Below are 27,969 nucleotides of genomic sequence, written 5' to 3' on the forward strand. Positions count from 1 at the left end.
TTGGATTTTGTAAGAAATAGCAACAAAAAAAAAAGCGTGTCACAAAGTAGATGATTTTTAATAGTGGATGGGTAAAGGTGAACTTTGGAATGAAAAAAAAAAAAAAGTACATCTTATATAGCAGACTTCATTATTTATAAAATAAGATTTATTTATTGTGGATCATTATAAGCGAAGGTGTGTCACTCCCTCTGGCTATAGTGGTGTGGTTTGTCACTGTTTTAATAAGCACACAGTTTAATTGGGGATGCTGCAATAATAAAACTCCAATGAGAGTGCAGACAGCAGAGGCTGGAGTTTCCCTCCGCTGTCTACAAAGGCGCCCCCCCCCCCCCCCCCCCTCCACATCCTCTGCTGGAGTCTCAGTATTCACAGGCAGCTGGGCAAGTATGAAGAGCGTGGTCAAAAGGCTGACAAAATTCAAAATCACAAAGAAATCTAAAAACAAACATGTTTCTCCGACTGAAAAAGTTCACCTTCTGCCTGGGTCAGATAAGCAAGAGCGAGAAAACACCGAAAGACTAAAATATGGAGCCATAGACAATACAAGACTGAGAAAAGTTGCCAGCACACTCCAAAAAGCATGTATACCGAAAAAAATAAGGAATTTTATTTCAGACGCAGAGCCTGAACAGTGGAAGGACACAGGTAAGAAAGCAATGTTCCCAAGATGAAGTTAGTCATTGACTATTTTTTTTTGTTGCAAACACTTAGCACATGCTACTTTCCTGAGTGGCAGTAATATATAATACTCTAACATGAAAGTAATTAGAAGTTAAGGGTCAATCCACCCAAAACTGATATTTCAATGGTTGTTAGAGGCTGAAAAATTAAAACATCAGCTTCTTCTGTTGGGAAAATCCCTGGGCTGCATTCTTGGGTTTACATTTTGGCCGTTATGAGGGTTTTCCATTCTACCTCCTAGATGTTAAAATAAGTTTATATCGTGGAAAATAAAAGTGAAGGAGCTGAGACATACAAGGGCAAACAGGAGCTCTGAAAAATTCCAAGGTGGACAGGGATAAAGTCAGAAACTATAGCAGGGAGATCTGGATGTTGGTGCATCCAAGACACATAATAAGCCAAGGATCAACTCAGCCCATTGGGTTCCACTTTTAAATAACATTTTTGGCAATTGACTAATTCTTTAATTAAAGAATACTACTTCGTATAATAGATTTTTTTGTAATTATTACTTTCTCTTCTATAGTATACAGTATGTGTTAAACACATATTTGTGACCAAAGCAGTTGCTCTGCAGTGCGTTGACCACTTTGAAACAGGGACCACTCACGTGGTCACAAATATCAGTTTTACCACATATAGCTAAGTTGTAGAAAATTGCCCAATAAGGGAACTATGAAGGGGACTTTACTGTTACCACAGGAGGACACATGAAATTAAAGTACAATTCTTTCCTTACAAAATGTTACATGGGAGGAATCATATGTTGAGGAATTGTCAAGAAATTGTGGGATCATATTTTGTGCCATAATACAATTGTTTCTTCCAAATAACAAAGAATTCATAAAGTTGTATGCATCTATCTTCATAACAAGTGCATAGATTGGTCAACGCGTTTTGCACAATTGCTTCTTCAGGACCCTTTATATGCTTTATAGAAGGGAAACCTGGTTAAAGAGACATATTTTAGATATTACATACCAAACCTTTATACAATTCATAAGTCATAGGTGTTGGTACACTCACATGCCCTCAAAGGAACAGGGAAGACTGCAATCGGCGGTGGTCCCCAAGCCCATGCAAGGTAAGTATGCTATACTGTCCAGCCACTTGACGATTAAATCCAAAACACATAGTTACATGGCTATATGTCCATCTAGCTTAAATTTGACGACTGTATAGCTTAGATATATGGTGGCAAAGTGGCACGGCTGTGCCGGATTACGTATCTAGTACATGATCCGACACTTCTGGGTCTAGGGCATGCATGGGTGTTGCCGCCAGCCTGCTCTTGCTGTAGTTATACATAGCAGGAGCTGATCGCCGATTACCGTGGACTCGATGTCTGCAGGCACCTGCTGGTAGAGAGGGAGAAGGGCGTCTGCAAAACAAGGCAGGTTGCCATTCTGTCTGTACAGAAGGCATGAATCCTGTGTTCTTGCAAAGCAGGGACATGGATCTCTGCCTTCCCCTAGTACAAGCACCTCCCCCACAGTATGAAAACACCAGCTAGGCACACAGTTTGATCACCCCTGATGTAAACTCCTTCCTAGCCAGTGTCCTTAGTACAGTGACAGTAGATATTTTTAGCACTGATCACTGTATTAGTGCCACTGGTCCCCAAAAAGTGTCAGTTAGTGTCTAATTTGCCCCCCCCATATTGCTTTTCAAAAAAAAAATCCTATAGTTTGTAGACGCTATACCTTTTGCGCAAACCAGTCAATATGAACCTACATGTCCACTAGATGTTAAAGTGGTTGTAAACCCACTTTGATGACTTTTACCTATAGGTAAGCCTATAATAAGGTTTACCTATAGGTACTGTAAATATCTCCTAAACATGCACCGTTTAGGAGATATTTACCTTTCATGCAGCCGATGACATCATCAGCGCATGCGCTCTGAAGAAACGGCCGTCCGTGCCGTTTCTTCAAAGCCCTGTGCTGTGGCTGGTGACGTCATGCGGCTGCGGCCAGTAATACAGCCAGAGTCCGCAGACCCGGAAGGAAGAAGGGTGAAGATGGATGCGGCCGGCAGCAGGGACAATGTGGGCTTCGTTGCAAGTAAGTACTATCACATTATGCATTTACTTTGCAGGAAAAAAAAAAGGAAGAGTTTACTTCCTCTTTAATGTACCTTTCTACAGTACTCAACACACATACCATACATTGCGGTGCACTGCGTTGTGAAAGCAGTGCAGGAACATTCAGATGCATTGACAGCCTATTTAAAATGTATTGGTTGCCTTCAGAGCAAAAAAAGGGGACTGTTAAAACACGAGCCTTACGGATGCACATGTGTTAAAGGAACCTTTACCTGCAGTTAATCGAGTATAAGCCAAAAAACTTTTAAAAACTTTTTTATAACCTTTTTTATAAACCTTTATTTTGGAGCTTGGAACAACATGAATATATACATTAGATGCTTTTAGGACATTATATAGATGGAGACACTGTGCAATAACTTACCGTACACTTGTATATTATTGTATCGTTCAGCTGGAAAAAGATCATTACTATACTTTAGCTGTTATGTCTGTAGTAATTTTGAGGTGTAGATACATGCAGCCACTTCTATACTTTGAACCCCCAAATTTGCAGGCATTTCCATACAGTCCAATACAGCGCACAGACTTGTAAGAATTAAGTATAAAAATAAAATCTGAATTTGGAAAATATAGGAGTGATACAAAACTGAAAGTACTTTGTGAGGGTTGCCATGTGTGTGAGTCAGAGCTCATGCTAGAAGTCTTGCAGCACTGCATAGAATTTAAAGGCAACGCCACTTTTGGGGGGGGGGGGGGGGGAATTGCAAATAAAAAATAATATAGCATTATTATTGCAACTCAAGTCATATTGCAATTTGATATTATTAAAAATAATTTTTCCTTTTCAATCTGCAGCTCTGTAATTTTCTGTAAAATACAATCCACTATGGCAACCTGGAGGCATTTTATACACAGATGGTGTAAAGAACGCCCCCATATATGTCATTTCTTGCTTGTATGATTGGCTTACTGATTTTCTCAGAAGTCTGCACTAAGATACAAGTCAGATTTCCGGCATCCTCTGCAACAAAATTGTAATTTTTGGTGAGATACTGCCAAAGGGAAATCACGTCTAAAGGAATGCAGACCTTGCCACTTTCCTCATTAGAGCCCTGCAGGTGCAGCAGCTGATTGATAATTACAAAACCACTTCCATACAGATTTACTTTGCACATGGGCATAGACAAACAAACAGCTATTTCTTCAGAATAACAAAAGGTAGGAATTTGCAACAAAGTTTGTTAGAGTCCTTGCAATGTACAGAGATCACCCTGATAGGGAGTATTTTTTCTCAACAAAAGTGGAGTTACTCTTTAAAGCTGGCCATAGATGGGTAAAATTTCACACAAAAAATCTTTAGTAAAAGAATGCTCATGCATTTTTCTAATAATATGTGGGTCAAATCGAAGTTCGTTTTTAACCACAGTGATGAGAAAATTTTAAGAAGCAGGATAGAAAATTTTTCTCAAATGAACACATTTTTAATAATGTACTATATGTGGTTTTAGTTCGGTAAAGTTCATTCCAAAATCAAATGTTAAAAGCAAACAAAATCTTTCAAATTACATTTCATCTGAGAATTGTTGTACAAATTTTCTTAAGACTTTTAATTTATCAATCTCTGGCCCGCTTAACACATTACTGCGCCACAAGCAGCAATTTTTTTAATTTTTTTATTAATATAGTCTACTCTTATTTCATCAACTTTGATGAGACACTTCACTGTAGTCTACTCTGCTTTGATGAGACAGTCTACTCTAGTCTACACTACTTTGATGGGACTGTCTACTCTAGTCTACTCTACTTTGATGGGACCGTCTACTCTAGTCTACTCTACTTTGATGGGACCGTCTACTCTAGTCTACTCTACTTTGATGAGACAGTCTACTCTAGTCTACTCTACTTTGATGAGAAAGTCCACTCAAGCCTAATCCCTATTGATGACATAGCCTACCTAAGCTTATTATACTTTGATGAGATAGTCTACTCTAGTGTTTCTCAACATTTTTTTAGTCAAGGCACCCTTTAAAAGTATAGACAGTCTCGAGGCACCCTCCAAAATTATGGGCAGTCTTAAGGCACCCCATCCTAAAATATAAACACTATTCTAATAGTTTTACATAATGCAGCAACATCCACATACGTAGGAGACCCAACGTTAGAGGTGCAAACTGGTACTGACTAGTATTCCAATGTTTCTCTTCTTCTTCATCACTCAGCTAACCCCAAAAGCTGATGGAGAGAGGCAGGCGAAGGTCAAACAAGAATGCTATACAGGCGACTGACATCCTCCTTATCAACTGATGATGTCATTGGTCATTAGGAGATTGGAAGCTAGAAGGTAGTAATGGTGCACAATGAAAACCTGTGGCTTTGTGTAACTAAAAGGCAGACTTCATCCACCGCCGCCTTGTATACAATTTTTGGGCATTTTGCCAAGGCATACCTGAAGAAACCTCAAGGCAGCCCAGGGTGCCTGGGCACCCTGGTTGAAAAAAGGCTGGTCTACTTTATTTTGATGAGACAGGCTACTCTAGTCTAGTCCACTTTGTTTAGAGTCTAGTCTAGTCCACTCTACATTGATGAGACAATCTACTCTATTCTACTCTTCACAGATGAGACACTGTATCCTAGTCTATTCTACTTTTGTGAGACAATCTACTCTGGTCTACTCTAAATTAGTGACACAGTAAAGACTTTAGTTCCTCAAAGGAAAGAGCCTTAGAAAAATTGATGCATGGATAAGCGAGTCTGGGGTGTAGGAACTTGACTGGCCTGCACAGAGTCCTGACCTCAACTCGATAGAAGACCTTTGGGAGGAATTTGAGTGGAGACTGTGAGCCAGGCCTTCTCTGTGTGCTTGACCTCACAAATGCACTTCTTGAAGAATGGTCAAACATTCCCATAGAGACACTCCTAAACCTTGTGGACAGCCTTCCCAGAAGAGTTGAAGTGTTATAGTTGCAAAGGGTGGGCCAACTCAATATTGACCCCTACAGACTAAGACTGGGATTTGATTAAAGTTCATGTGTGTGTAAAGGCAGGTGTCCCAATACTTTTGGTAATATAGTGTATTTCATAGCTGTTTTGTGATTAGGATCTGCAAGATAGCACTGGTAACCTCAAAGATTGTTACTAGATATATTGGCTGTGCTTGTTTAACTCTCCTAAAAATTTGCTGAAACAAAAGTCTTTAGATGGATCTAAACTGCACGTTGCGCTGACAGTAATGTAAACAGTGTGTACTGAATCTCTAAAACAATTATAAACACAATCTAGACATAAACTAGAGAATAGCAGGAAAACCTAAAATCCATCAAGTGATGTAAATAATTCAAGGTTGTCCCCATCAAAAGTTCAAACAGTCCCAGCATTGCAGCTCAGCTTTGAAACAGTGGAGCTCTCAATTCACTAAAAGACACAAAGAGAAAGAGCAAAAGTATTGCACTTACAACAAAAGCGGGTTTAGTTGACATTCGGCATTCAGTGCTGACTCTCGTGGTCTCCAGCAGCCAGGGCTTTTTTTCTCAGAAAATAGGTACAGGAACTCAACCACGACCACACTGTAGGTAGGTGGCTCTGATTTTCTCACTTGCAGGGAGATTATCCCGTAGGGGTATCGGCATCTACACGGCACCTGCATCCCCTATGTCCTCATCCTGCACTCAGTAAGAGCAGCTCAGGAGATTGTATCTGTGGGAGCCATGTGGGAGCCATGTGGAGACAAGCTGTCACTTGTAAACCCAGAAGCTGGACTTCTGTGTTTAAAAGTGATAGTGGTGAGCAGAGAGCAGAGGGCCTGAGCCAGAGGTGGTGGAACTGAGTTCCACCACGTTCCAACTGAAAAAAAGCCCTGCCAGCAGCTGATATAGGCAGGGATGGAACTGGGCATTTGAAGGGCACCGCCTTCCCCTGTGTAATCCATCTCCTTCTACAGGATGTCCTTCACAAATGTCCATCGGCCGCTGCACACATCATGTAATTAGGATAAGGTTATCAGATTTTTTAAATTAAATGCAGGGACACCCTACAGACCACCCCTACCTATAACAACACTTCCCAAAATGACAACCCTATTTGTAGCCACATCCACAAAATCGGGTCCACATTTTTATTGCACTAAAACAACTGACCGTGGGAACAAGAGGCAGACATTAACCACTTCATCTCCGGATGGTTTTACCCCCTTAATGACCAGGCCACTTTTTGCAATTCGGCACTGCGTTACTTTAATTAAGAATTGCGCGGTCCTGCAATTAATGTAATTTTTTCCCACAAATAGAGCTTTCTTTTGGTGGTGATCACCTCTGCGGTTTTTAGATTTTGCGCTATAAACAAAAAAAAGAACGACAATTTTGAAAAAAAAAACATTATATTTTTTACTTTCTGCTATAAAACATTCCCAATATTTTTTTTTTTTTAAATCTATTTTTTTTTTTATCAGTTTAGGCCAATTTCTATTCTGCTACATATTTTTTGGTAAAAAAAAAATCCCAAAAAGCGTATATTAATTGGTTTGCGCAAAAGTTATAGCGTTTACTAACTATGGGATAGATTTTTGGACTTTTTATTTATTCTTTGTTTTTATTAGTAATGGTGGCGATCAGTGATATTTAGCGGGACTGCGACATTGCGGCAGACAAATCTGACACCCCGTGACACTTTTTGGGGACCAGTGACAATAATACAGTAAACAGTGCTAAATAATATGCACTGTTACTGTATAAATGACACTGACAGGGAAGGGGTTAATACTGGGGGTAATCAAGGGGTTAAGTGTGAGCCTAATTGTGCTTACTAACTGTGGGGGGCTCTGTGAAAGGCACACAGAGATCCGTGTTTCAGCTTAGCTCAAACACACGATCTCATTGTGCCTGTCTGACAGGCGAGCCGTCTGCCTTGTTTACATAGGCAGGCGGCTCTCCTGTCAGTTTCCCTGAAGATCACGGGATGCCGGTGGGGATCAAGCCCGTTCCTCCCGCGGTCTAGTTCCTGCTGTGTCTAATCAGCGTGGCTCCGGCGGTGCACGCTGTGTGCACATAATCCCATATATCTGGGAACCGCCCTGCCGCAGTAAATCTGCATGGGGTGGTCGGCAAGTGGTTAAAGTTATAAAGACAAACATTTCAAATAGGAGGCACTAAGATATTCATGCATAGTTAGGAGAGGTATCTTGAAAATATTAAGGAGATAAAATGCAAATGGCTCCAGTGGCGCTATTTTGGGTTGGTGCCCGCATAGTGTGACTGGTGGGTTGGCACCTGTACAGTACACCACCTGGCAATGTCTGTTGCACTGTTAATTGGCTGGGGATGCTGTCAGGACTTGTTTCCTTAAACCCTTCCCCTCCTGGCCCTTTAAGGGTTCTAAAAGCTGGGAGGCAGAGGTGGGCATTTGGGTCATGTGACCGCTGTGATTGGCTGTCACAGTGGTCACATTATCAGAAAGCTCCTGATCGCTAGTATGCATCGGGAGCTTTCTGGTAACTGCTGCCTACTGTGCTGGTTTACACAGGGCTGCATATATGCGGCCGCTTGGCATGAAGGCCCACACGCAGAGAGGCCGCATATATGCATTCGGCTGGCATGAACATGTTAAAACAGGGACTGTCCTTGGGAAACGGGGACATATGGTAACCATGGAGATCTTCCCGGGATCTGATGCAGCAAGTGCCAATACCCAATGCAGCAAGTGCATAAAAGCTTAACAAGATGTGCAAGGACAAGAATGCGTGTGCACATGAGCATGTACAGGCCTCAGTGCACATGTGCATGCAGGGGCGCACCCACAGATCCTTGCACCCAGCGGCCTTTTTAAACCTGAGGTCTACTTGGCCTCATAGCTGGATATGTCTGCCAGTTCTCTTCGGATTTCTCTTGCCTGTAATGCCTCCTGCTCATCTATGTTACTGACCCTGGCTTAGACTTTTTACCACAACTCTGCATCCTGACTTTGTACCTCCTTTCCAGCAAGTTGCCAACTCTTGCCTGTCTTTGTCCTGGAACCTGATCATGATCCCTTACCTATCTGGCTGACTGCTGCTAAGCCCAGCTAGTGACCTGACTCCATACTTCTACCCAGTGAATTACTGGGGTCCCAAGCTCAATTTCACTGCTCCAACTTCCTGGCACCTGCACCCTTCTCCTGCCTTAGCAGCCCATGTTCTCACTACCAGCGGTGCTTGGACAGAGGCTTGCAAGAGGCCACCCTCATCCCAGGCTCTACAGTCAGGTATGGGCACTTCAAATAGGACAAAACGCTAAGCATTTTAATTGTACTGGTCTCTTACAATTGGTGGTTTACATTTATTATTATAGTTGTAGCACTGCCCCCTAGAGGACTGCTGGTAAATTATATCTTTGGATTCCCCTGGGTTACCCGTTGCAACTGCTTGCAGAAATCTTGCAAATGCTCCTGGCTTAGTCAATGATCAGTCTAGGGGTTATTGGGATAGGAGAAGGGATGAGTGGGATACTCCAACTGTTGAACTATTCACAATTCGGAGGACCTCTAGCTTAAGAATGTGGCAAGGCCGCTACATCATCCTGCCACTTGAATGAAGCTGAGGTAAATGTTCCTATTTGTATTTCTCTTCAGGGTACTCCCCCAGTACCCCCTTTCTATGCACTTGCTGACACACATCCACTGACTATACCCATTCCTAGGCAGACCCCTGGGCAAGGACCTCTGTACTCACGATACTGTTTTCCAGAGTCTCGCAGTGCCCCAACTCCTCCAGTCAGCTCTCCTGGACCTCTGGGTTCAGCCTCACTCCACTGGCTCACCAGGCCAACCGCCTGTGACCATCACCAACTGCTGCAGAAGAGGAGGCAGCTGCCACCCTCCTTCTGGGATTCAGCTTCCCGCCCAAAGACCTCTACCTCATGTGCCCGTGGCTTTTTATACCCTGCCCCATAATGCACTGAGACCAACTGTCTGTGCCAATCCCTGTGGCAGTACCAAAAGCCTGTGTGTCATTGGCCAGGTTTCCTCCAGCATCCAATGTGCCTCCCCATTGGATCAGCTGGGGACACTCCCTTAGACCAGATGATTTAACACTGGACACACTGAGCAGACCGCTAACTCACAGATCCTGCTCCCTGAGAAGCAGAGTGCAATATAGAATTTACCTGCTGCTCCTCTGATAGGCAGACAGAGCCAAAAACTATACTCTCTACCTAGCACCTGACTTGGAGGGTGCTACATCGTGACAATCTTCAAATGACCCAAAGTTCAGTTTACCTATTTTTATGGTAACCTAACTTTATATTTCTACAATGTACAGATGATGTTTTCCTAAAAGCAACACCTGTGGGCAACCCCCTTCATTTGGGAAAATATATCTACCAGCATAGGGGGTGCCCTGGTAAATTCAAGGAATTATAGGTTCCTTAGCTGGATACCCTTGGACCCAGATAGCAAGGATAACTTGCCACAAATTTGTGGCAGTGTTGAATTGTAAGTCTTATTAACTTGCTGCAATTTTTTCACTGGCAAGTTGTACACTTGCAGAGCATTTAAAGGACGAGTTCTAGTTGACATTTTTCCAATTTGTAACAAATTTGCATGCCAAGTCTCTAGCAAGAGCAATGTTGCAGTGGTGGGTCTACAGCAAGACTATTGCACAACATATCTGAACCAGAACTTGCAGCAGACCTGCAGAAAGTTGATCTGAAATCATGGAATGCGGACTTGCTGCAATTGTGCAACAAACATGTGAAGCCTGGCAAGACTTGCAAAAGCTTAGCAAAAACCTGCAGCTCAATAGCTTGCTATCTAAGGACTTAGACCTTTGGAGCTGGTTCGAATGTGACTTTTGCAATGCCCTGTGGGCTGATACTACTTGTGAATTATCTGTTCCTGCATTATCCGTATGCTTACCTGTTTGCATTTCTGTAACGGTATACTTGATATTGATTCTTTTAGAGCCATATTTTAGTTTTGCGATTTTGATTGCACTGGAATGCTTTACTTTTGTTTGTATTTAATAAAGTCTACTTTGATATGAAAAGAACAGAGTGCTAAAAATGAAGTGCAAAGCTCCTACACTAAAAAAAAAAAAAAAAAGTAAAAACCACTTATATTCCGAAATAGTGGAAAAAAATTATAATAATATAAAAAAATAAATAAAATCTATGGTGTTTACAAAATGCTGTGATAATCAATGGTAATAAATACAATGATCTAAATACAACTTATGACTATTTGTATTTCGTGACACTAAATAGTCAAAAACATCCTTTACAATAAAGTGCTGACATGCATTGCCAACGTTCAACAACTCAATCCACACAAAATGTTGGACACTACTCTTTCTAATCCCATCTTATTCACAGCAGCTTTATATACATGACCATTAACTCTTTCTAGCCTGGATCCTGCCTAAAATATCTCCCATTATCACCCTTATTGAGTATGGTAAATTATAATAACCAATTTTCAACTAATTTGGATAGTTTAAAAATTTGGCAATTTGGAAATTGGGGCAACTATAAAAATAATTCTAAAACTTTGCAGGAAATGCATAACATACGGTAGATATTTATACAATACTATAAATAAAAAATGTAATAAATTTATTAATAAAAGGTGGTTTTATATACTGTACCTGTAACCGTTAACCTTTGCATATGCACCCTTGCTGAGTAAGGTAAACTCTAATAACCAATATGTAACTAATGCGGGTAGCTTTATAAAACAGCAGTAACAAGAATAAAAACCATTTCAGGGAATAAAAAAAACACATAATTTGGGAATTAAAAAAAAAAATTGCAAATGTTATCCACCTTAATAATTAGTGATTAAACAATTCAGGCCAATGTCAACATTAAGCCCCACTGGGTTCAGGGTGCCTGAGTCAGTTGTATATCCATTGGGTCTTATTCATAGATACTGCTTTCCTCAGATCTTGTCCCCCCCCAATGTCTGTTAACCCTATCTATATTGCATTAAATCAATCCTCTAGGCCCTAGGGAACATGTGTAAAACTCAAGGCCCACAGGCCAATTCCGGCCCTCCAGGCCATTTCATGTGGCCCTCGCAGCCAGGGCTTTTTTTCACCTGGAACATGGCAGAACTCCATTCCACCACCTCCAGTTCTCGCCCTCTGCTTCCCGCTCACCAATGTCACTTGTAAACACAGAAACCCTGCAAGTGAGATAAAGGCGGAGCCGCCTACACTGCCAGGAGATATTAGAATCGGGCTGGGTGGGTGAGAAGCTTTTGGGGGCAAAGATGTGTGCACATGTGGGGGATGGGGGAGAGTGGTGCAGACGTCAGAACCAAGGAGGAGGGGTAGAAGTGAGATGTGGATAGCCTGTGAAAGACAGCTGAACACTCACCTCTAAACCCCGGACTCTGTATGTAGCGCACTCCTCAACCCTGCACTCTGTACACAGCTCACACCTAAACTCAACACTCTGTACATAGCATAGTCCCGAACTCTGCATTTATAGTCTTACAGATACAACCGGCCCTTTGAGGGCAACCATGATGCCGATGCGGTCCTCAATGAAATTGAGTTTGACACCCTTACTCTAGGGTCACAGTTATGATAATTTCTAAAGTGTCTTGACACACTGGGGGGAGGGGGGGGGGATATTTACTAAAACTGGAGAGTGCAAAATCGAGTGCAGCCCTGCATAGAAACCAGTCAGCTTCCAGTTTTTTTTCGTCAAAGCTTAATTGAACAAGCCGAAGTTTGAAGCTGATTGGCTATGATGCAAAGTTGCTCCAGATTCTGAGGGCTTCCAGTCTTTGTAAATCTTCCACACAGTGTATTTTAATATCCTTGTTGATATTAATTATGTGTTCACCTATTCTGGTATCCTGTTTTCTTGTGGTCCTAACCAACATATTTGTCCCACATGGGTCACACGGTTGGTGTCACATGATTTAAATTGTTTTATTTCAAAAACATCTAGAAGTACTGTTGGAGGAGAAGTGGGTGCATTTTCAAGCAGTCCTACATGGAATACATCTCTTGCACCTGTAACATCATGTTTTATTAAAAAAATGTATGTAATTTTGCGCTTAAGGCCTGCCCTGCTGCAGTAAATGTACGTGGGGCGGTCCCTACGTTTTTAAAAGATAACTAAAGGCAAAACCTTTTTTTTTAGTTTTGGATAGAGTAGAGAGGGACTAGAACTCCTGTCAGTTTTATTGCTGGCTTTGGCTCGTTAGGGAGATTCACCCTCTCTATTCCTGTTTAACATTATCATTGAAAGTAAAAGAAAATCCCAAATTTTGGGTTGTCCCCAGAAAATCAATAGAGGGGAAATCTTCCAATGGGGACACTAATTCAGGTAACCTGGGGGTCCTCAAGGAATTCCCTTAACCACTTTACCACCGGAGGATTTTGCTGTCTTACGTCCAGGCCACTTTTTGCGATTCGGCACTGTGCGACTTTACCTGACAATTGCGCGGTCATGCAATGCTGTACCCAAACGAAATTTACGTCCTTTTTTTCCCCACAAATAGAGCTTTCTTTTGGTGGTATTTGATCACCTGTGCGATTTTTACTTTTTGCGCTATAAACAAAAAAAGAGCGACAATTTTGAAAAAATAACAATATTTGTCACATTTTTTTATAGGAAATTCCCCCCCCCCCCCCAAAAAATGTAAAAATCTAAATTTTTTATCATTTTAGGTTAATTTGTTTTCTGCCACATATTTTTGGTAAAAAAACCGCAATAAGCGTATTTTGATTGGTTTGCGCAAAAGTTATTGCGTTTACTAACTAAGGGAAAGATTTCTGTCATTTTTGGTGTTTTTTTTTTTAACGAGTAATGGCGGCGATCTGCGATTTTTTTTTGCGGGACTGCGGCGGACAGATCGGACCCTTGACTAACATTTTTGACACTTTTTGGGGTACCAGTGACATTACTACAGTAATCAGTGCTATACATATGCACTGTTACTGTAAAAATGACACTGGCAGGGAAGGGGTTAATTTTTATTGGTGATCAAGGGGTTAATGTATGCCTGGTGCTTACTAACGTGTGTGGGGGGAGGTGACTGAGTGACACAGGGACAGATCGCAGGTTCAGCTATGCTGAATCCTGCAATCTGACCCTGCCTGTCACTTAGGAGATCCGCCCGCTTTGTTTACACAAGCGGGCGGATCTCCAGACTTGATTCCCCGATGATCGGGGAAGAGCAGCGGTAATCACCGCCGCTCCTCCCCTGGCCCGGCTCCCGCTGTAACTGAATACAGCGGGAGCGAGCCTCCGGCGGCGCGCGCGCGCCGCCCACAAGGGGAGGAGTCCAGCGACGTAGGTCTACGTCGCTGGACGGGAACGAGCCACTTTGCCACAGTACAGTCAATGTGACTGGTCGGCAAGTGGTTAATTTGCAGGGATTTCCTCCCACTTCCTGTTTGGCTATGGGACAGGAAGAGAAGGAAAATCTCTTCAATGGGACACAGATAGCGAAAAAAAATCTGACAGTGGTTATAACCCTCCCTTACTCTATCCAAAATGAAATAAAAAAGTTTTGCCTATAGTTCTACTTTAAAAATGGTTCTTCACAATGCCAGCTTACTCTTTTCTATCTCTTTGTAAAGATGCTAACTGCCTGGTTTTTATGTCAATGCTTCGACTTCAATACTTCCTGAGTCTCTGACTTGGATCGAGAATCGCATATAGAGATTAGGAGTTCTGCCTTCCCTTTGACTTTCTTTGCTGTACGCTTGTTCCAGGTCTGTGAGTTGGGAAAAATATATTAGAGTAAGGAAAGGATTTAGGAAAATGTTTTCAAAAAGTCTATGCTTTCCAGCCCCTGACAACCACACCTCATTATTTTGTGGTGACAGGTGGACGGGAAGCGAGAACCAACTGCAGTTTTTTTATCAGATCTGGATGAACAATAAGAGCATTATTCCCCAGATGTTTTATGGCTTTGGAAACATGAACTTTCTGCTTTTCTGTATGACTCACAGTTGCAGTGTCACTAGTTTACTCAGATTTCTACGTTTGGCGACTATTGAAATGGAAAAAACTGAAATAGAAATATGTAGCGGTAGTTTAGTTTTGCAAGGAAATAGCATTAAACGGTCTCTTGATTTAAAGGAAACTCATAATCCTGTTACAGCAAGCAATCAACAGACACCAAAAGGTTTCTGCTTCTACCCTGCCTGACAAATGTTGGAGCCCCATGAGAAAAACTGGAACTACCAGTTATGGGGCGTAAGGACACGTTTTCTCCACCTCACACAATGCAATGATTGGTGCCCACGTGGCTTGTTGCCAGGTCTGAGCATAGTTATGGGGAGGGGTGAGGAGGATGTGCTTAGTCCTATGAAGGCATCAACTTTCAACATAGGGTGGGGGGTTGAAGGTGGATTGGGCAGGTTAGCCTTAGTCTACTTGAAATAACTTGATTATAAGTTACAATAAAGCAATTTACTTTCTAAAATATAAAACAGGTGCAGCCCTAATATAGGGGGGTTTTGAGAAATGGCCATCCCCAAAAAGGATAGTGCACTTAACCTATAGGTGAATAAGAGAACCAGAACCTTCGCTAAGTGGAAGAGTGGGTTTAGTAATAAAGTAGGTAGCGCCTCCACCTGGGACAGGGTCTCTGTAAACAGAGGATATTACCTTCGTAGGAAATTAACTAATTATCTAATCAAAGCAATTGGTAGAAGAATCTGCATATAACAATAACCAAAAGTATATAGATGCACACCAGTATGGAAATAATACAAGCTCTATGTATATATATAAATTAATATTAGTATATATATCCAATATACAAACTGGTAATATCTGCAAAGGGGCCCGATTAGAATCCTGGCGAAATTGTGCACATATCCCTGGGTATATATAGGTATTAATTGAGATGCCTCCAGATTAGATTTGGGGCTCTCAGAGGAAGTCGTGAGGACGAAACGTCAGAGCTGATGTGCGCGGTCGCAGAATATTTCACATAGGACACCATTCAGGATTCCTATTGGACTGCAGGAATGTTTGGAATTGGTCATCCAGTGTGCATATTTTAATCCTTTATGCCTTCACTCCATTACCCTCCTGTAAGTAGACATCTTGAGGGGAGAGGGGCTTTACTGTGTGTTGTTTTAATAAAAGTTTGCAGAATTACACTATTGTTGCCCCCACTTTGTTCAATTGCATGAACTTTGAGCGGAGGAATTCTGGAGGAAGGAGGAGTGTGGTACAGCCCAACAGTGATCAGTACACCCGTTGATTGGTGGATTTTGATTGAAGGCTCTATATTCACCAGGTTCTGGTGAGTGTTTCATCCAAAGGGGGGGAGCACTAGAGTGTGGTGTTATCTTTGGAGGAACAGTCAAGACCCTTCACTCCCCTACCCTGGTGGATGAATTGTGCCTGATGTATTACTGTATGGACTGCACTTTATATGGTTTATGAGTCTTTAAGGACACTGGTTTATTCAATGGACCTTTTTTTAGCGCTGCTAGTGTTATAGTTTATTTTACTTGATCAAATACTCTACAACACCTTTGTTAACAGTTCTTTTTGTATAGTAGCTGCTTTGAGACTTTGCGTCTTCATAACTCCTTGTTGCTATCTACTTTGTTCTTTTGTGCGCGGGGTGAGCCACTTTATGAGACCTGTTTCTGGTCACACATATTCTGACTCTTTTGTTTGCCTCCAGATTAATGTTGCAGCAAAACCCAGCTGCAGGGGTCCATGAGGATGATCATGAAGCAATATTCGTCTTTGTGTCAGAGACCTGAAGGCAAGATCATCAGTGGAGGGATGTTTTTCAACCAGCCTGGAAAACAGCATTTTACAAGCAGAAACTGTGGTGTGACACTAGAACTCAGAATCAGCCTATCTACTCTGTGCTTTTGTCCCTCCCTAGTAGTTCTAGTAGTTTCTAATATTACATGCAACCAGACCTCTGCCTACCAGAATGGGCTATCAAATGCCTCTAGCCTATGCTGGTTATTGGGTCCTAGGCAAAAAAAACTAGCAATATAATCCAAGTCTAGAGTTGACAGGGCTAACTAAAATAACAGGACCTAAATATAAACTCTATGACAATAAACAGGTTCACCGAATCACATACGGGAAGGTGACCACTACATACATACCTACCTAGACCTAGATATCTGGCACTGTACATGTGAGATAACAATAGGACAAAGATACTCTGTCTGTCACAAGGATTCAGAAACACACCCAAGAAGCTTTGGGCAATCGCAGCTAAGCTATTGGAACCAAGGAACAGTTGCATAATAGTCTCTTCTGGTCTGGATTTAGAACCATGGACAGGACATGTGGCTGAGACTCTCTCTCTCTCCACTTCTTCCTTCTTGGGTTTTCTTAAAGCCAGCCTCCCAGAGCAGGAAGTGCTAATACATAATTATATATAACACTGTGATATTAGCAGCTTACAGTAGAGGGCAGCAGATCACTACACAGGTAACCTGCAAAGGAAAAGGAGCAGTACTTACCTCTACATGGTGGGTAACCACTGTGCACAGCAGGAAACATCACGTAAGCGCCCAGTGGCACTGTAACAAAGGTATTCGGTGCAATTATATTACAGAAACACACACATTGCACATTATATAATACTGTAAAAGAGTGGATTATAGGATTTTAAACCCACTTTAATTCATAATGCTAAATGCTAATGACTCCTGAGCTGACAGGCATGGAGGGAGAGAGGGAGAGAAGACAGGGGGCACAGGAACTGACAAATACACGTTACATGAATAGACCCTGAAAATAAGCCCTACTGTGTCTTTTATTGCCAAAATTATTTTAAGACCTGGTCTTATTTTCGAGGAAACACGGTAGTTCTGCAAGACAGCAAAAACTGGACTCACCAGTTTCTCCCATCAGCTGGGGGTTAAAGAGTCTTCTCCGACTCCTAGCTTTTACCATCAGCTGAGAGTTAATGAGTCTTCTCAGACTCCTAGCTTCTCCCATCAGCTTGAGGGTTAATGAGTCTTCTCAGACTCCTAGCTTCTCCCATCAGCTTGAGGGTTAATGAGTCTTCTCAGACTCCTAGCTTCTCCCATCATCTGAAGGTTAATGTGTCTTCTCAGACTCCTAGCTTCTTCTATCAGCTGAGGGTTAATGAGTCTTCTCAGACTCCTAGCTTCTCCCATCAGCTGCAGGGTAATGAGTCTTCTCAGACTCCTAGCTTCTCCCATCAGCTGCAGGATAAGGAGTCTTCTCAGACTCCTAGCTTCTCCCATCAGCTGCAGGGTAATGAGTCTTCTCAGACTCCTAGCTTCTCCCATCAGCTTGAGGGTTAATGAGTCTTCTCAGACTCCTAGCTTCACCTATCAGCTGAGGGTTAATGTGTCTTCTCAGACTCCTAGCTTCTCCCATCAGCTGAGGGTTAATGAGTCTTCTCAGACTCCTAGCTTCTCCCATCAGCTGCAGGATAAGGAGTCTTCTCAGACTCCTAGCTTCTCCCATCATCTGAAGGTTAATGTGTCTTCTCAGACTCCTAGCTTCTCCCATCATCTGAGGGTTAATGAGTCTTCTCAGACTCCTAGCTTCTCCCATCAGCTGCAGGGTAATGAGTCTTCTCAGACTCCTAGCTTCTCCCATTATCTGAGGGTTAATGAGTCTCCTCAGACTTCTAGCTTCTCCCATCAACTGCAGGGTAATGAGTCTTCTCAGACTCTTAGCTTCTCACATCAACTGCAGGGTAATAAGTTTGGCTACATGCCCCCTAAACTGGATTGGCCCTCAATGTAGTAGGAGCTTAAATTAGCAGCTTGCTTCCCAGCCACAGTTTATTTACTGCGGCAGGGTGGCGCAGGTCTAGGGTTGCCACCTCATCCCTTTAAACCAGGACACATTATAATTACACAGGTTCTGAGGCTGATATAAAGCAAATAAGGCACTAAGTGAGCTTAATTACCACCGTAATCAGTAACAAAACCTGGGTAATTATTGTATGTCCTGTTTTAAGCACACAATCACATTGGTGACAGCAGAAATACCAGGTAAAGAAGCGCAGTGCTGAAGAGCAAAAAATGCTCTGGTCATGAAGGGGCTAAAACATTCTGGAGTTCAAGTGGGTAATAAATAGATAAGTGCATTCACTGATGTGTTTTAATATTTGCCTGGATTTCCGCTTTAAATTTCTTTTAACCAAAGGGGTTAAATATGGACAGCTTCAAATTTGATTTAACCCGAGGGGGTTAAATATGGTCTTGGACTGGTTTCTGTGTTATATGTTTATTTATATTATCTCATGCTTTATCGCTATCACAGTACTTCCTCTTATAGGTGTGATAATCTGTTTTCTCCATTTTCTATTTTACACATTTATATTAACCAGTGATATGACTGCAATAAGGTCAAATTGCTATCACTAGTTCTGTGTGTTGTATTATTTTATATCGTATGAACCACATCACTTGTCTTGCAGCTTCCATAGACATTCAAAATCTAACTCAAGCCAAATTTCTGTCTTTAGTTTTGTTTTTTGAATCTAGTAGGGAAGGCTTAGAAACTCTGTTAGGGTTCACAAAAATGTGCAGCCAGGCGGTTGAGCCTCTGTTTTACCACTAATCTAAACACAGACATTCAGACATGTAGGGCTGTACACATGCTGTAGCCACAATATTGTGCTTCATTGAACATTAAACAGCATGTTGCATTTGGCAGATATAACTGCCGATAAACATGACCCATGCAAGTCTATGGAACCACACCAATGCCCAGGATTGCAGTGCAGTGGTGGGTAGAGTTGCAATCTCATCCCTTTAAACCAGGACACATAATTAGAGATCGACCGATTATTGGCAAAGCCGATATATCGAAGGCTGATCTGCACTTTCCCTGATATATCGGAATCGGCCATTTCAGGAAAGTGCTTGTACCGGAGTGATTTCTGCAGCTAGAGGCATCCCCCCGGTACCGGTGTCCATAGCCGATGGTCGGCTGTCTTGTAATGACAACTGATGCGGCTGAGAAGCCGCTCTGCTTTAATTACAAGGGGGGGTGAGGAGACGCCGCTCCCCCCTCCCGCCGCCTTCCGCAGGTCGCCCGAGTCTCCCGTCCCACCGGGAGACCCAGGCAACCATTCTGCACGGCTGCCGAAGAGAAGACCCGATCAAAGCCTCATTTGTGATTGGGTCTCCATGTAAAAAGCCGGAAGTGATGTCATGACATCACTTCCGGGTACTCTGCGCCAAATTCAAAAAGATTACAGCATTCAAAACAGCTAAACTTGGCGTTTTGAATGCTTTTAAGTGTAGAGGAGGGGTTTGGGGTCTTTTAGAGCCCCAGATCCCTCCACAAAAGTACCTGTAAAAATAAAAAAAAAAAATAAAAATTTTAATGTACGAAAATATCGACCAATACCGATATGCGATGACCAAAATATCGGTATCGATGATGAAAAGCGATATCGGTCGATCATTACACATAATAATTACACAGGTTCTGAGGCTAATATAATGCACATCAGGCACTAAGTGAGTTTAATAACCACCTTAATTGGCCACAGAACCTGTGTAATTAATGTGTGTCCTGGTTTAAAGGGATGAGGAGGCAATCCTAGTGGTGGGGCGTTTACAGGGTCAAATCTAGTGTAGCGAAGACTATGTTTATATAGCATAAAGATTACTTAAATGTGCAAATAGTTCCAGCAGCAAAAGAACTAAAACAAAGTTTCATTCACCTCCCTAGCTGAAGGCACTGTGCCAAAATTCACCTTCAAAATTCACAACAGAGGCACTTAAATCACAGATCTTTTCCCCTTTTTTTGCGAAGAATAAAATTTGGCAGCCTGCCAGTCCTTTAATGTAAACAAACAGCAGGTGTTTCTAAACTGTTGGATCTGGATTAAAACCCTACTTTGGAGCTTCAGTTGTGATCTTTAACCCCTTTCGTGCCTAAGGGTAAAACACATGTCAATGCCTAAGCACAATCTTGCAACTTTAGCATGTGTTAGTAAAACCGTACATATCATCACTACTTTGTGCATCCAGGTGGATTATGATGTGTTTTTTTTTCAGGACAAATTGGGCCGACCTTGACCTTTAACCTTTATTTGACCCAAACACTAACCCTGGCACTGACCTAGATCAAATCTTGATATAGGCATTTTTTTTTCATTATGCAATCTATCTTTCCTCTCCATTCACTGAGAGAGAAACACGGGGATGCGCTTCACAGTGACTGATCACTGTCATAGAAAGTCAGAGGCTATCACATCGATCAGGTAATCGTTTGTACGAGACCTGGAGCTCTCTGTAAGACCCCACTCTCTTCGCTGGGTGTGCAATGCAGCACTCTCCCAGCACAAAGACAGATACACATATATGCTGCCCCATGGAAAAAAGCCCAGTCCTGTGGGGTCACTTATACACTATATTGTCAAAAGTATTGGGACGCCTCCCTTTACACACACATGAACTTTAATGGCATCCCAGTCTTAGTCTGTAGGAATCAATATTGAGTTGGCCCACCCTTTGCAGCTATAAGAGATTCAACTTTTCTGGGAAGGCTGTCCACAAGGTTTAGGAGTGTGTCTATGGGAATGTTTGACCATTCTTCCAGAAGTGCATTTGTGAGGTCAGGCAGTGGTGTTGACTAGTAGTCTCTACTCTAATTCATCCCAAAGGTGTTCTGTCAGGTTGAGGTCAGGACTCTGTGCAGGCCAGTCAAGTTCCTAAACCCCAAACTCACTCATCCATATCTTTATGTACCTTGCTTTGTGCACTGGTGCGCAGTCATATTGGAACAGAAAGGGGCCATTCCCAAACTGTTCCTACAAAGTTGGGAGCATGAAGTTGTCCAAAATGTCTTGATTTGCTGACACCTTAAGAGTTTCCTTCACTGGAACTAAGAGGCCAAGCCCAACCCCTGAAAAACAACCCCACAGCTTAATCCGCCTCCACAAAATGATTTGGACCAGTGCACAAAGGTGCACAATAAATTGTCCGTGGGCCCTTTTGCACTTCTGTAAATGCATTATTAGAGATTTTCCATGTGGTATAATATACGTATATTGGTGGATTTACAGATATGTCGCACACAGATGTGAACTAGCCATATATAAATGAACAGAAGAGTGTAATATAAGAGACACGACCAAACTACAGCATGATATTCACTGCTAACCTACATTTAAAATGATTGTAAAGGCTGATTTTTTTTTATTAAAATAAAAAACATGGTATAGTTACCTTATATAAAAAAAACATGGTATACCTATTGCACAGAGCGGTCCCTTACTTCCTCTTTTGCAATCCCCCACTGGTGCTGTCCACGCCTTCTTCCTGCAGGTGCCCCCATAGCAAGCCATCTACTGAGTGGGCACCTGTGTATGCACACTCCTGATTTGGGCTATGTGCGCCCACAGACACACACAGCACAAGTAAGCCCCACCCCTTCTCACTCCTCATAGGAGTTTGACTTATAGCCTATGGCTCCCGCTGCTGTCTGTGCCTCTCAGTGAGAATAGGAAGAGGGGAGAGAAAGGCTGCAGTTGGGACAGCGTTGGCCTGCTGGGACATCAAAGGAGGCAGGTAAGTGTTTAGGGCTGGGGGGAGAATAAGCAGCGGGGAGTTTTTTCACCTTAATGCAGAAAATGCAATAAGGTAAAAAACTTTTTTGACTTTATCACCACTTTAATTTCTACACCTGGCTACCCCACTAACAAAATCCCTGTAGTTGCTGGTGTTAGTGTATGATTAGCACTCTATTTAAGCCAGTGAAAATTCAGGCTCAACCAAAGTATCAGCATCCTAGCCAGGCAGCTAGAAACAAAGGTCAGCAATGGAAGCTCACATATGGCTCTCATAACTGGTCTCCCTTAAAATGACCCTGACCACAGGCTCGTTCATTCCTTTCCCCATATCATAAATGACACTGTGTATGATCTGCAGTGATACATGTGTCAATATTCTCTTTTAGACTTGGTCCACACTACCGCGACTTGTCAGGCGACTTGTCAGCCTGACAAGTCGCGGTCCCTCGCGGTCCATTGACTCAGGGCTGCTGTTAGAAATTGCGGGCCCCGTACAGACTACCTGGCAGGGCCCCCCGAAGAAAATATTAAAGATATATTTAGCTAAAATTACAACAAAATCACTATTAGCAGACACAAATGTAACATAACTCACATAATTCCTGCTAAATCTAAAAAAAAAAACTATGTTAATAAATAAAAATGAAGATGAGATGAAAAAAATATACAGGCTGGGCAGTTGGAGCTCCTGGATCAGAGAGACAGAGGGAGAGAAACAAAGTTACAAATAAACTCCTGAGTAGAGATAACATTATAGCCAGTGCTGGGAGGGGGCACACAGGAAGGGGGATTAGTGAGGGACGACTGTTTCTTTCTCAGCAGATAAAAGCTGATAGCAGGGAGAGGAACAGAGATCAGATTCAGGTGCTGGAGGAACATTTCTGTATTTGTTGTCCATCACTAATCCCCCTCCCTGTGTGGGCCCCCCTGTGTGCTCGGGCCCCCTACAAGAGGGCTGGTGGTCCCCCCTATCAGCGGCCCTGCATTGACTGCTACAGGACCCGTTCTAATAGGAGCGACACAAGTTAGAAAAAGGATCCTGTACTACTTCGGGGCAACCTCGGAGCGACTTGCATAGACATTCATTATATGAAGTCCATGCAAGTCGCGCCGAAGTCGCGGTGCACGGGACTTCACAAGTCGCCCCCGAAGTAGTACAGAGTCAGGTCGCCATAGTGTGAACCGACTCTAAAAGTCATCATTGACCAACATTGGGGCCTCTGTGGGTACAGGTTGTCCACAACAACTGGAAACCTATGTCTGGAAGGGGTCTGCAGCATGAAATGAGAATAATAAAGAACATTATTGAGAAATTGACATCAAATGTTATTTAAAAAATGGTTACAATTTGACATTTCTAGTATATTAACTGCCTGCTTTCTTGTAGACAAAACCTTTAGAGGTTTACTGGGGAATTTCGAGTACCATGAGGCCTGTGTATTAACCAGCAAATTAGAAGATGAAGAAGCGGTTGATGTAACAGAAATGTATTATACAATATCCCAGAAGATGTGGGAGGCAGTGGGCAACGTCCTTACCGGTGATCAGAGTCAGAGCGCCAGGCTTAAGACCGTTCCTCAGTGTATAAAATGGTCAAAAGAGACCCAAAGCAAAAAGGATGCTGATTGGGGCCCACAAGGATGGATACAAGAATTGGAGGATCTTTTTCATAGAGACATCAAGGAGACAATTCCAAAATTTGCACACGGAAACCTAGAGGATCATTTGAAAGAGCTCAAGTACAAAATCTCCACGATTACCTGTAAAGTGCAAATTTTGCCTGGGCACCTTGCTTCTACTTACTTGAAAAGTTTGCATGTCTACCTTCTGAATGACCTTACTTCTATAGCAGAGGGGAAGCTTGGTTATGAAGAACAAGTATTATTATATAAATGGACCATGGAGGAACATGGAAAGTAAGTAAAATAAATAAGTATACTGCTGACTAGGTGCTATCTTGTTGCTTTTTTTTGCCTTCCATTTGGTCTAACTCAGAAGATGGCACACTAGCAAAATAAATATAATAAATTTACTAGAGGATTTGTTAAAAGGGTTTCAGTAATTTGCCTGAGATACAAAATCTGTTGTCACCAAAGAGGCTCCCCATGTTGTCACCAGTGGGAACCCAAAAGGAGTCTCAGCACCTACTAATGTTGATACCCAGCAGGGCCTTAAACCAGACTCTGACTGATTTATCCTGCTCATTCTTATCCACATCAGTAAAAGCAAAGATTTATTGCATCTAGTTTGGGTAGAAGACAGCGCTGGACTGGTGCTGCTTGAGGCTGCCTAGCAGCAAGTTCCTGTGTGGAGAGTATGGAGGGAATTGCTTCCAGTGGGTTGTACCCCAATTGTAGGGGGTAAGTGATATAATCCGTTGGGGTCTAGGGCTGCTACCTTTCTGATAACAACAATGGAGACGTTACCACAGTAAACACAGTAATGTGTAGGGTCAGCTTACAACAGATGTCAGATGCAAGCAATTGGGAGATCGGGGAGCGATTGCGGGTGTCAGAGAAGGACGGGCAGCTGTTGTAAACACAGCCAACCGTTCTTCTCCCTGAAATGATCAAAGAGCTCATGTGATCCTTTTATATAGGATCACATGTCTCTGTCATTTCACAAGCCATGCCCCCCCCCCCCCAGTTAGAATCACATTTAATCCATTGATCACCCATAGGGTTAACCCCTTCCCTGTCAGTGTCATTATTACAGTAACAGTGCATATTTTTATATTTTTAGACTAATTACTCTAGTAATGTCACTGGTACCACCAAAAGTGTCACAAATGTCAGTCAGGGGTCTGATCTGTCCGCCGCAATGTCGCAGTCCCGCCAAAAATCGCAGATCTCCGCCATTACTAGTAAAAAAAAAAAAAAAGATAAAAAATACATAAATCTTTCCTGTAGTTAGTAGTCGCGCTAACTTTTGCGCAAACAAATCAAAATACGCTTATTGCGATTTTTTTTTACCAAAAACATGTAGCAGAAAATAAATTGGCCTAAAATGTTAAAAAAATGTTGATTTTTACATTTTTAATATTCAATAGTGTTTTATGGAGTTTAAACAAAACAGTACAATAGTAAAACATAAAATATAGAATATAGAAAAAAAAGGGGTAGCATACAGAAAAGTACAACGCACCACAACAGTGCTTGTCAGAACATGGCAACTAGGCAGTCAATAATAAAAAGTTAAACAGCAAGATACTTCAAGTCCCAAAACTGAGGCTCCTCAAAAGGAGGTACAGCTAGAGTCCAAAGGACCCACCAAGCCCACTAACAGACCGGCCAGCAGGGGCCCCACCCCGCCCCAGACACCCCAAATGGGCACAAACTGTGTCCACGAAAGGGCGAAGCCCCCCCCAACCCTCCTCCCCCAGAAGAGGAAACCAATGGGCTCCCACCAATGACCACATAATATATAACGACCCAGACCCATATCAGGAAACCCAAATCAGAGCCCCGAAGTCAGAGCTAACAACGCCTCTCCTGCAGCCAGACTCCCATAAGAGCAAATAAACCAAAAAAAAAAGGACCAGAGAAAAGAAAAGGAGAATAGCCCACACAACTATGGGCAGAGAAAGAGAAAGAACAAAAAAAATAAAAGGGAGGAACAGAAAAAAAAAGAAAAGAATAATAAGGAAAAAGAGGCCAGAACAAAAGCAGTGGAAAACAAAGTAAAGTAATCGCATGCCCCCGCGCCGGACCCCAAGCCATCCGGCCGCAACTACGGAGCCTGCAAATACTCTATCCAGGGGCTCCACACGCGGTCAAATCTATGTTGCCTATCCAAACGAATACTGGCCAACTTCTCATTAAGCATAATCCACGACATTTTAGTTTTCACCTGCAGTATATTAAGTCCAGGCGTTTTCCAAGCACGCGCTATAGTAATTTTTGCTGCCAGGAGAATAAAAAATATAAGGGAACGGGTATTTTTGGGAATCTCAACTGGCAAGTCCGAGAACAACACCGTCTTAGTGTCTCTATCAATCCTCTGGCCTGTTGCCGAGTGGATCAGGTTAATTACCCGAATCCAATATCGCCGAACCTTCGGACAACTCCACCACACATGGTACATATCCCCGTGCTGCCCACATTGTCGGAAACACAAGGGGGAGGTGCCCGGAAACAATTTGGCAAGCCTCGTTGGCACCAAGTACCACCGAGATAGCACCTTATAGTTTGCTTCCACCAGAGTGGCGTTGAGTATACCCCTGTGCACCATAGTCGACCAGCGGTCCCAGTCCCCCTCGTCAAATGATTTTTACGTTTTTTTTTTTTGAGAATGTCATATAGCAGAATGTGAAAAATATTGTTTTTTTTTTTCAAAATTGTCGCTCTTTTTTTATTATAGCGCAAAAAATTAAAATCGCACAGGTGATCAAATACCACTAAAACAAAGCTCTATTTGTGGGAAAAAAAGGACATAAATTTTATTTGGGTACAGCGTCGCACAACCGCACAATTGTCCGTTAAAGTAACACAGTGCCGAATCGCAAATTAGGGCCTGGTCATTAAGGTTAAAAGCAAACTAAATCTTTCGAACAATATTACAATTTTCTGAGAATTTTTGTTTGGATTTTTCTAAGACTATTTCTGAGAATTTTCGTTTGAAGTTCTATCCATTTATGGCCAGCTTTACAGTTTAGCCATCAAATAGCCAGGTCATACTGCAAGTATAGTTACCCTTTAAATAAAAGAATTACTGATTTATGCATTTGCCTTACAAAGTGATTTTATACCATAAATTGTGGATAATACATAAAAGCTAAAATATGCTGATGTGTATTTGTATTTCTCAGGGATATTTCAGAACTGACATTGGAAATACAAATAGATATATAAAAAGCGCACTTGTTAAATATTCTTAAAAATATAGATATAGAATTCACGTAGAATAGTTCTTTTTACATAGAACCTACATAAGTTTTATGCATAACTTGGATTTGCCTCAATATCAATCCTCTATCCTCCCCTGTCCAGTAGCACTTACACCAAAAGGGAGAGGTGGCTGTAGTAGCCAATTAGGCTCTGCTGCATACAAATGTGAAGACAGTAAACATTCTGATAGTAGGGAAGGCAAAGAGATTGCTTTATTGGTCTGCTGTGGTTCTTTTATTGTCCAATCACAAGAAAGGTCTTGATGGGTGACTCGAAAAGCAGAACTTTAGTAGTTGTTTTTTTTTTTTTTTTAATACCTTTAGTCACTCATATTGTGAGTTAGAACCATTACCATTATATCAGGGGGAGGGTATTCCATTGTGCACATAGAGAATGTACACCAGTAGAATTTTGGTAGGAAATTCAATTTTTTGGAATGTCTATTTAATTTTCTAATGGTTAGTGGGGTCAATACCATGTTCATTTTCAACTGCAAATGATATCACAACTATGTATATTGTATTATTTTGGGAAAAAAACATACATATAGTAAGGAAACCTGTTACTATGTCAAGGATCTCATTCAAAAAGGTCTGGATGAAATTTTAAGTGTTTTTGAATAAAATTTGTTGACTCTGTAATTTTCAGAAATTCCATACAAATGTTTAAACAAAAGTCTAACAGCTTGATCCTCATTATAGCCAAGTCAGTAGACTTTGAGACTCCGTTCACACTGGGGCGACCCGACTTTCCGGGGCGACCTGTGAACTTGCGGTGCGCAGCTCGCACCATGACCTCGGAGCGGCCGGCACAGACTTCATATCATTGAAGTCAATGCAGGTCGCTCCAGGTCGCCCC

At 42.1% G+C, this 27,969-nt stretch overlaps 1 protein-coding gene across 1 annotated transcript in view; it reads left to right on the top strand.

Moving 5' to 3' along the window:
- Positions 1-342: 342 nt before the first annotated feature.
- The window catches only part of LOC309543136 (uncharacterized protein), a gene marked incomplete at its 3' end in the record, with an annotated part of 82,132 nt that continues 54,505 nt past the window's right edge, over positions 343-27,969 (top strand). Inside the window, exons 1-2 of the mRNA XM_082242517.1 lie at positions 343-648; positions 23,613-24,141. Of these exons, the coding sequence (XP_082098643.1) occupies positions 390-648; positions 23,613-24,141 (788 nt within the window). The 5' untranslated portion in view covers positions 343-389. The remainder of the gene's footprint in view (positions 649-23,612; positions 24,142-27,969) is intronic.

Source organism: Pelophylax lessonae (assembly GCF_965119305.1).
Source record: "Pelophylax lessonae genome assembly, chromosome: 13".
NCBI classification, from domain to species: domain Eukaryota; kingdom Metazoa; phylum Chordata; class Amphibia; order Anura; family Ranidae; genus Pelophylax; species Pelophylax lessonae.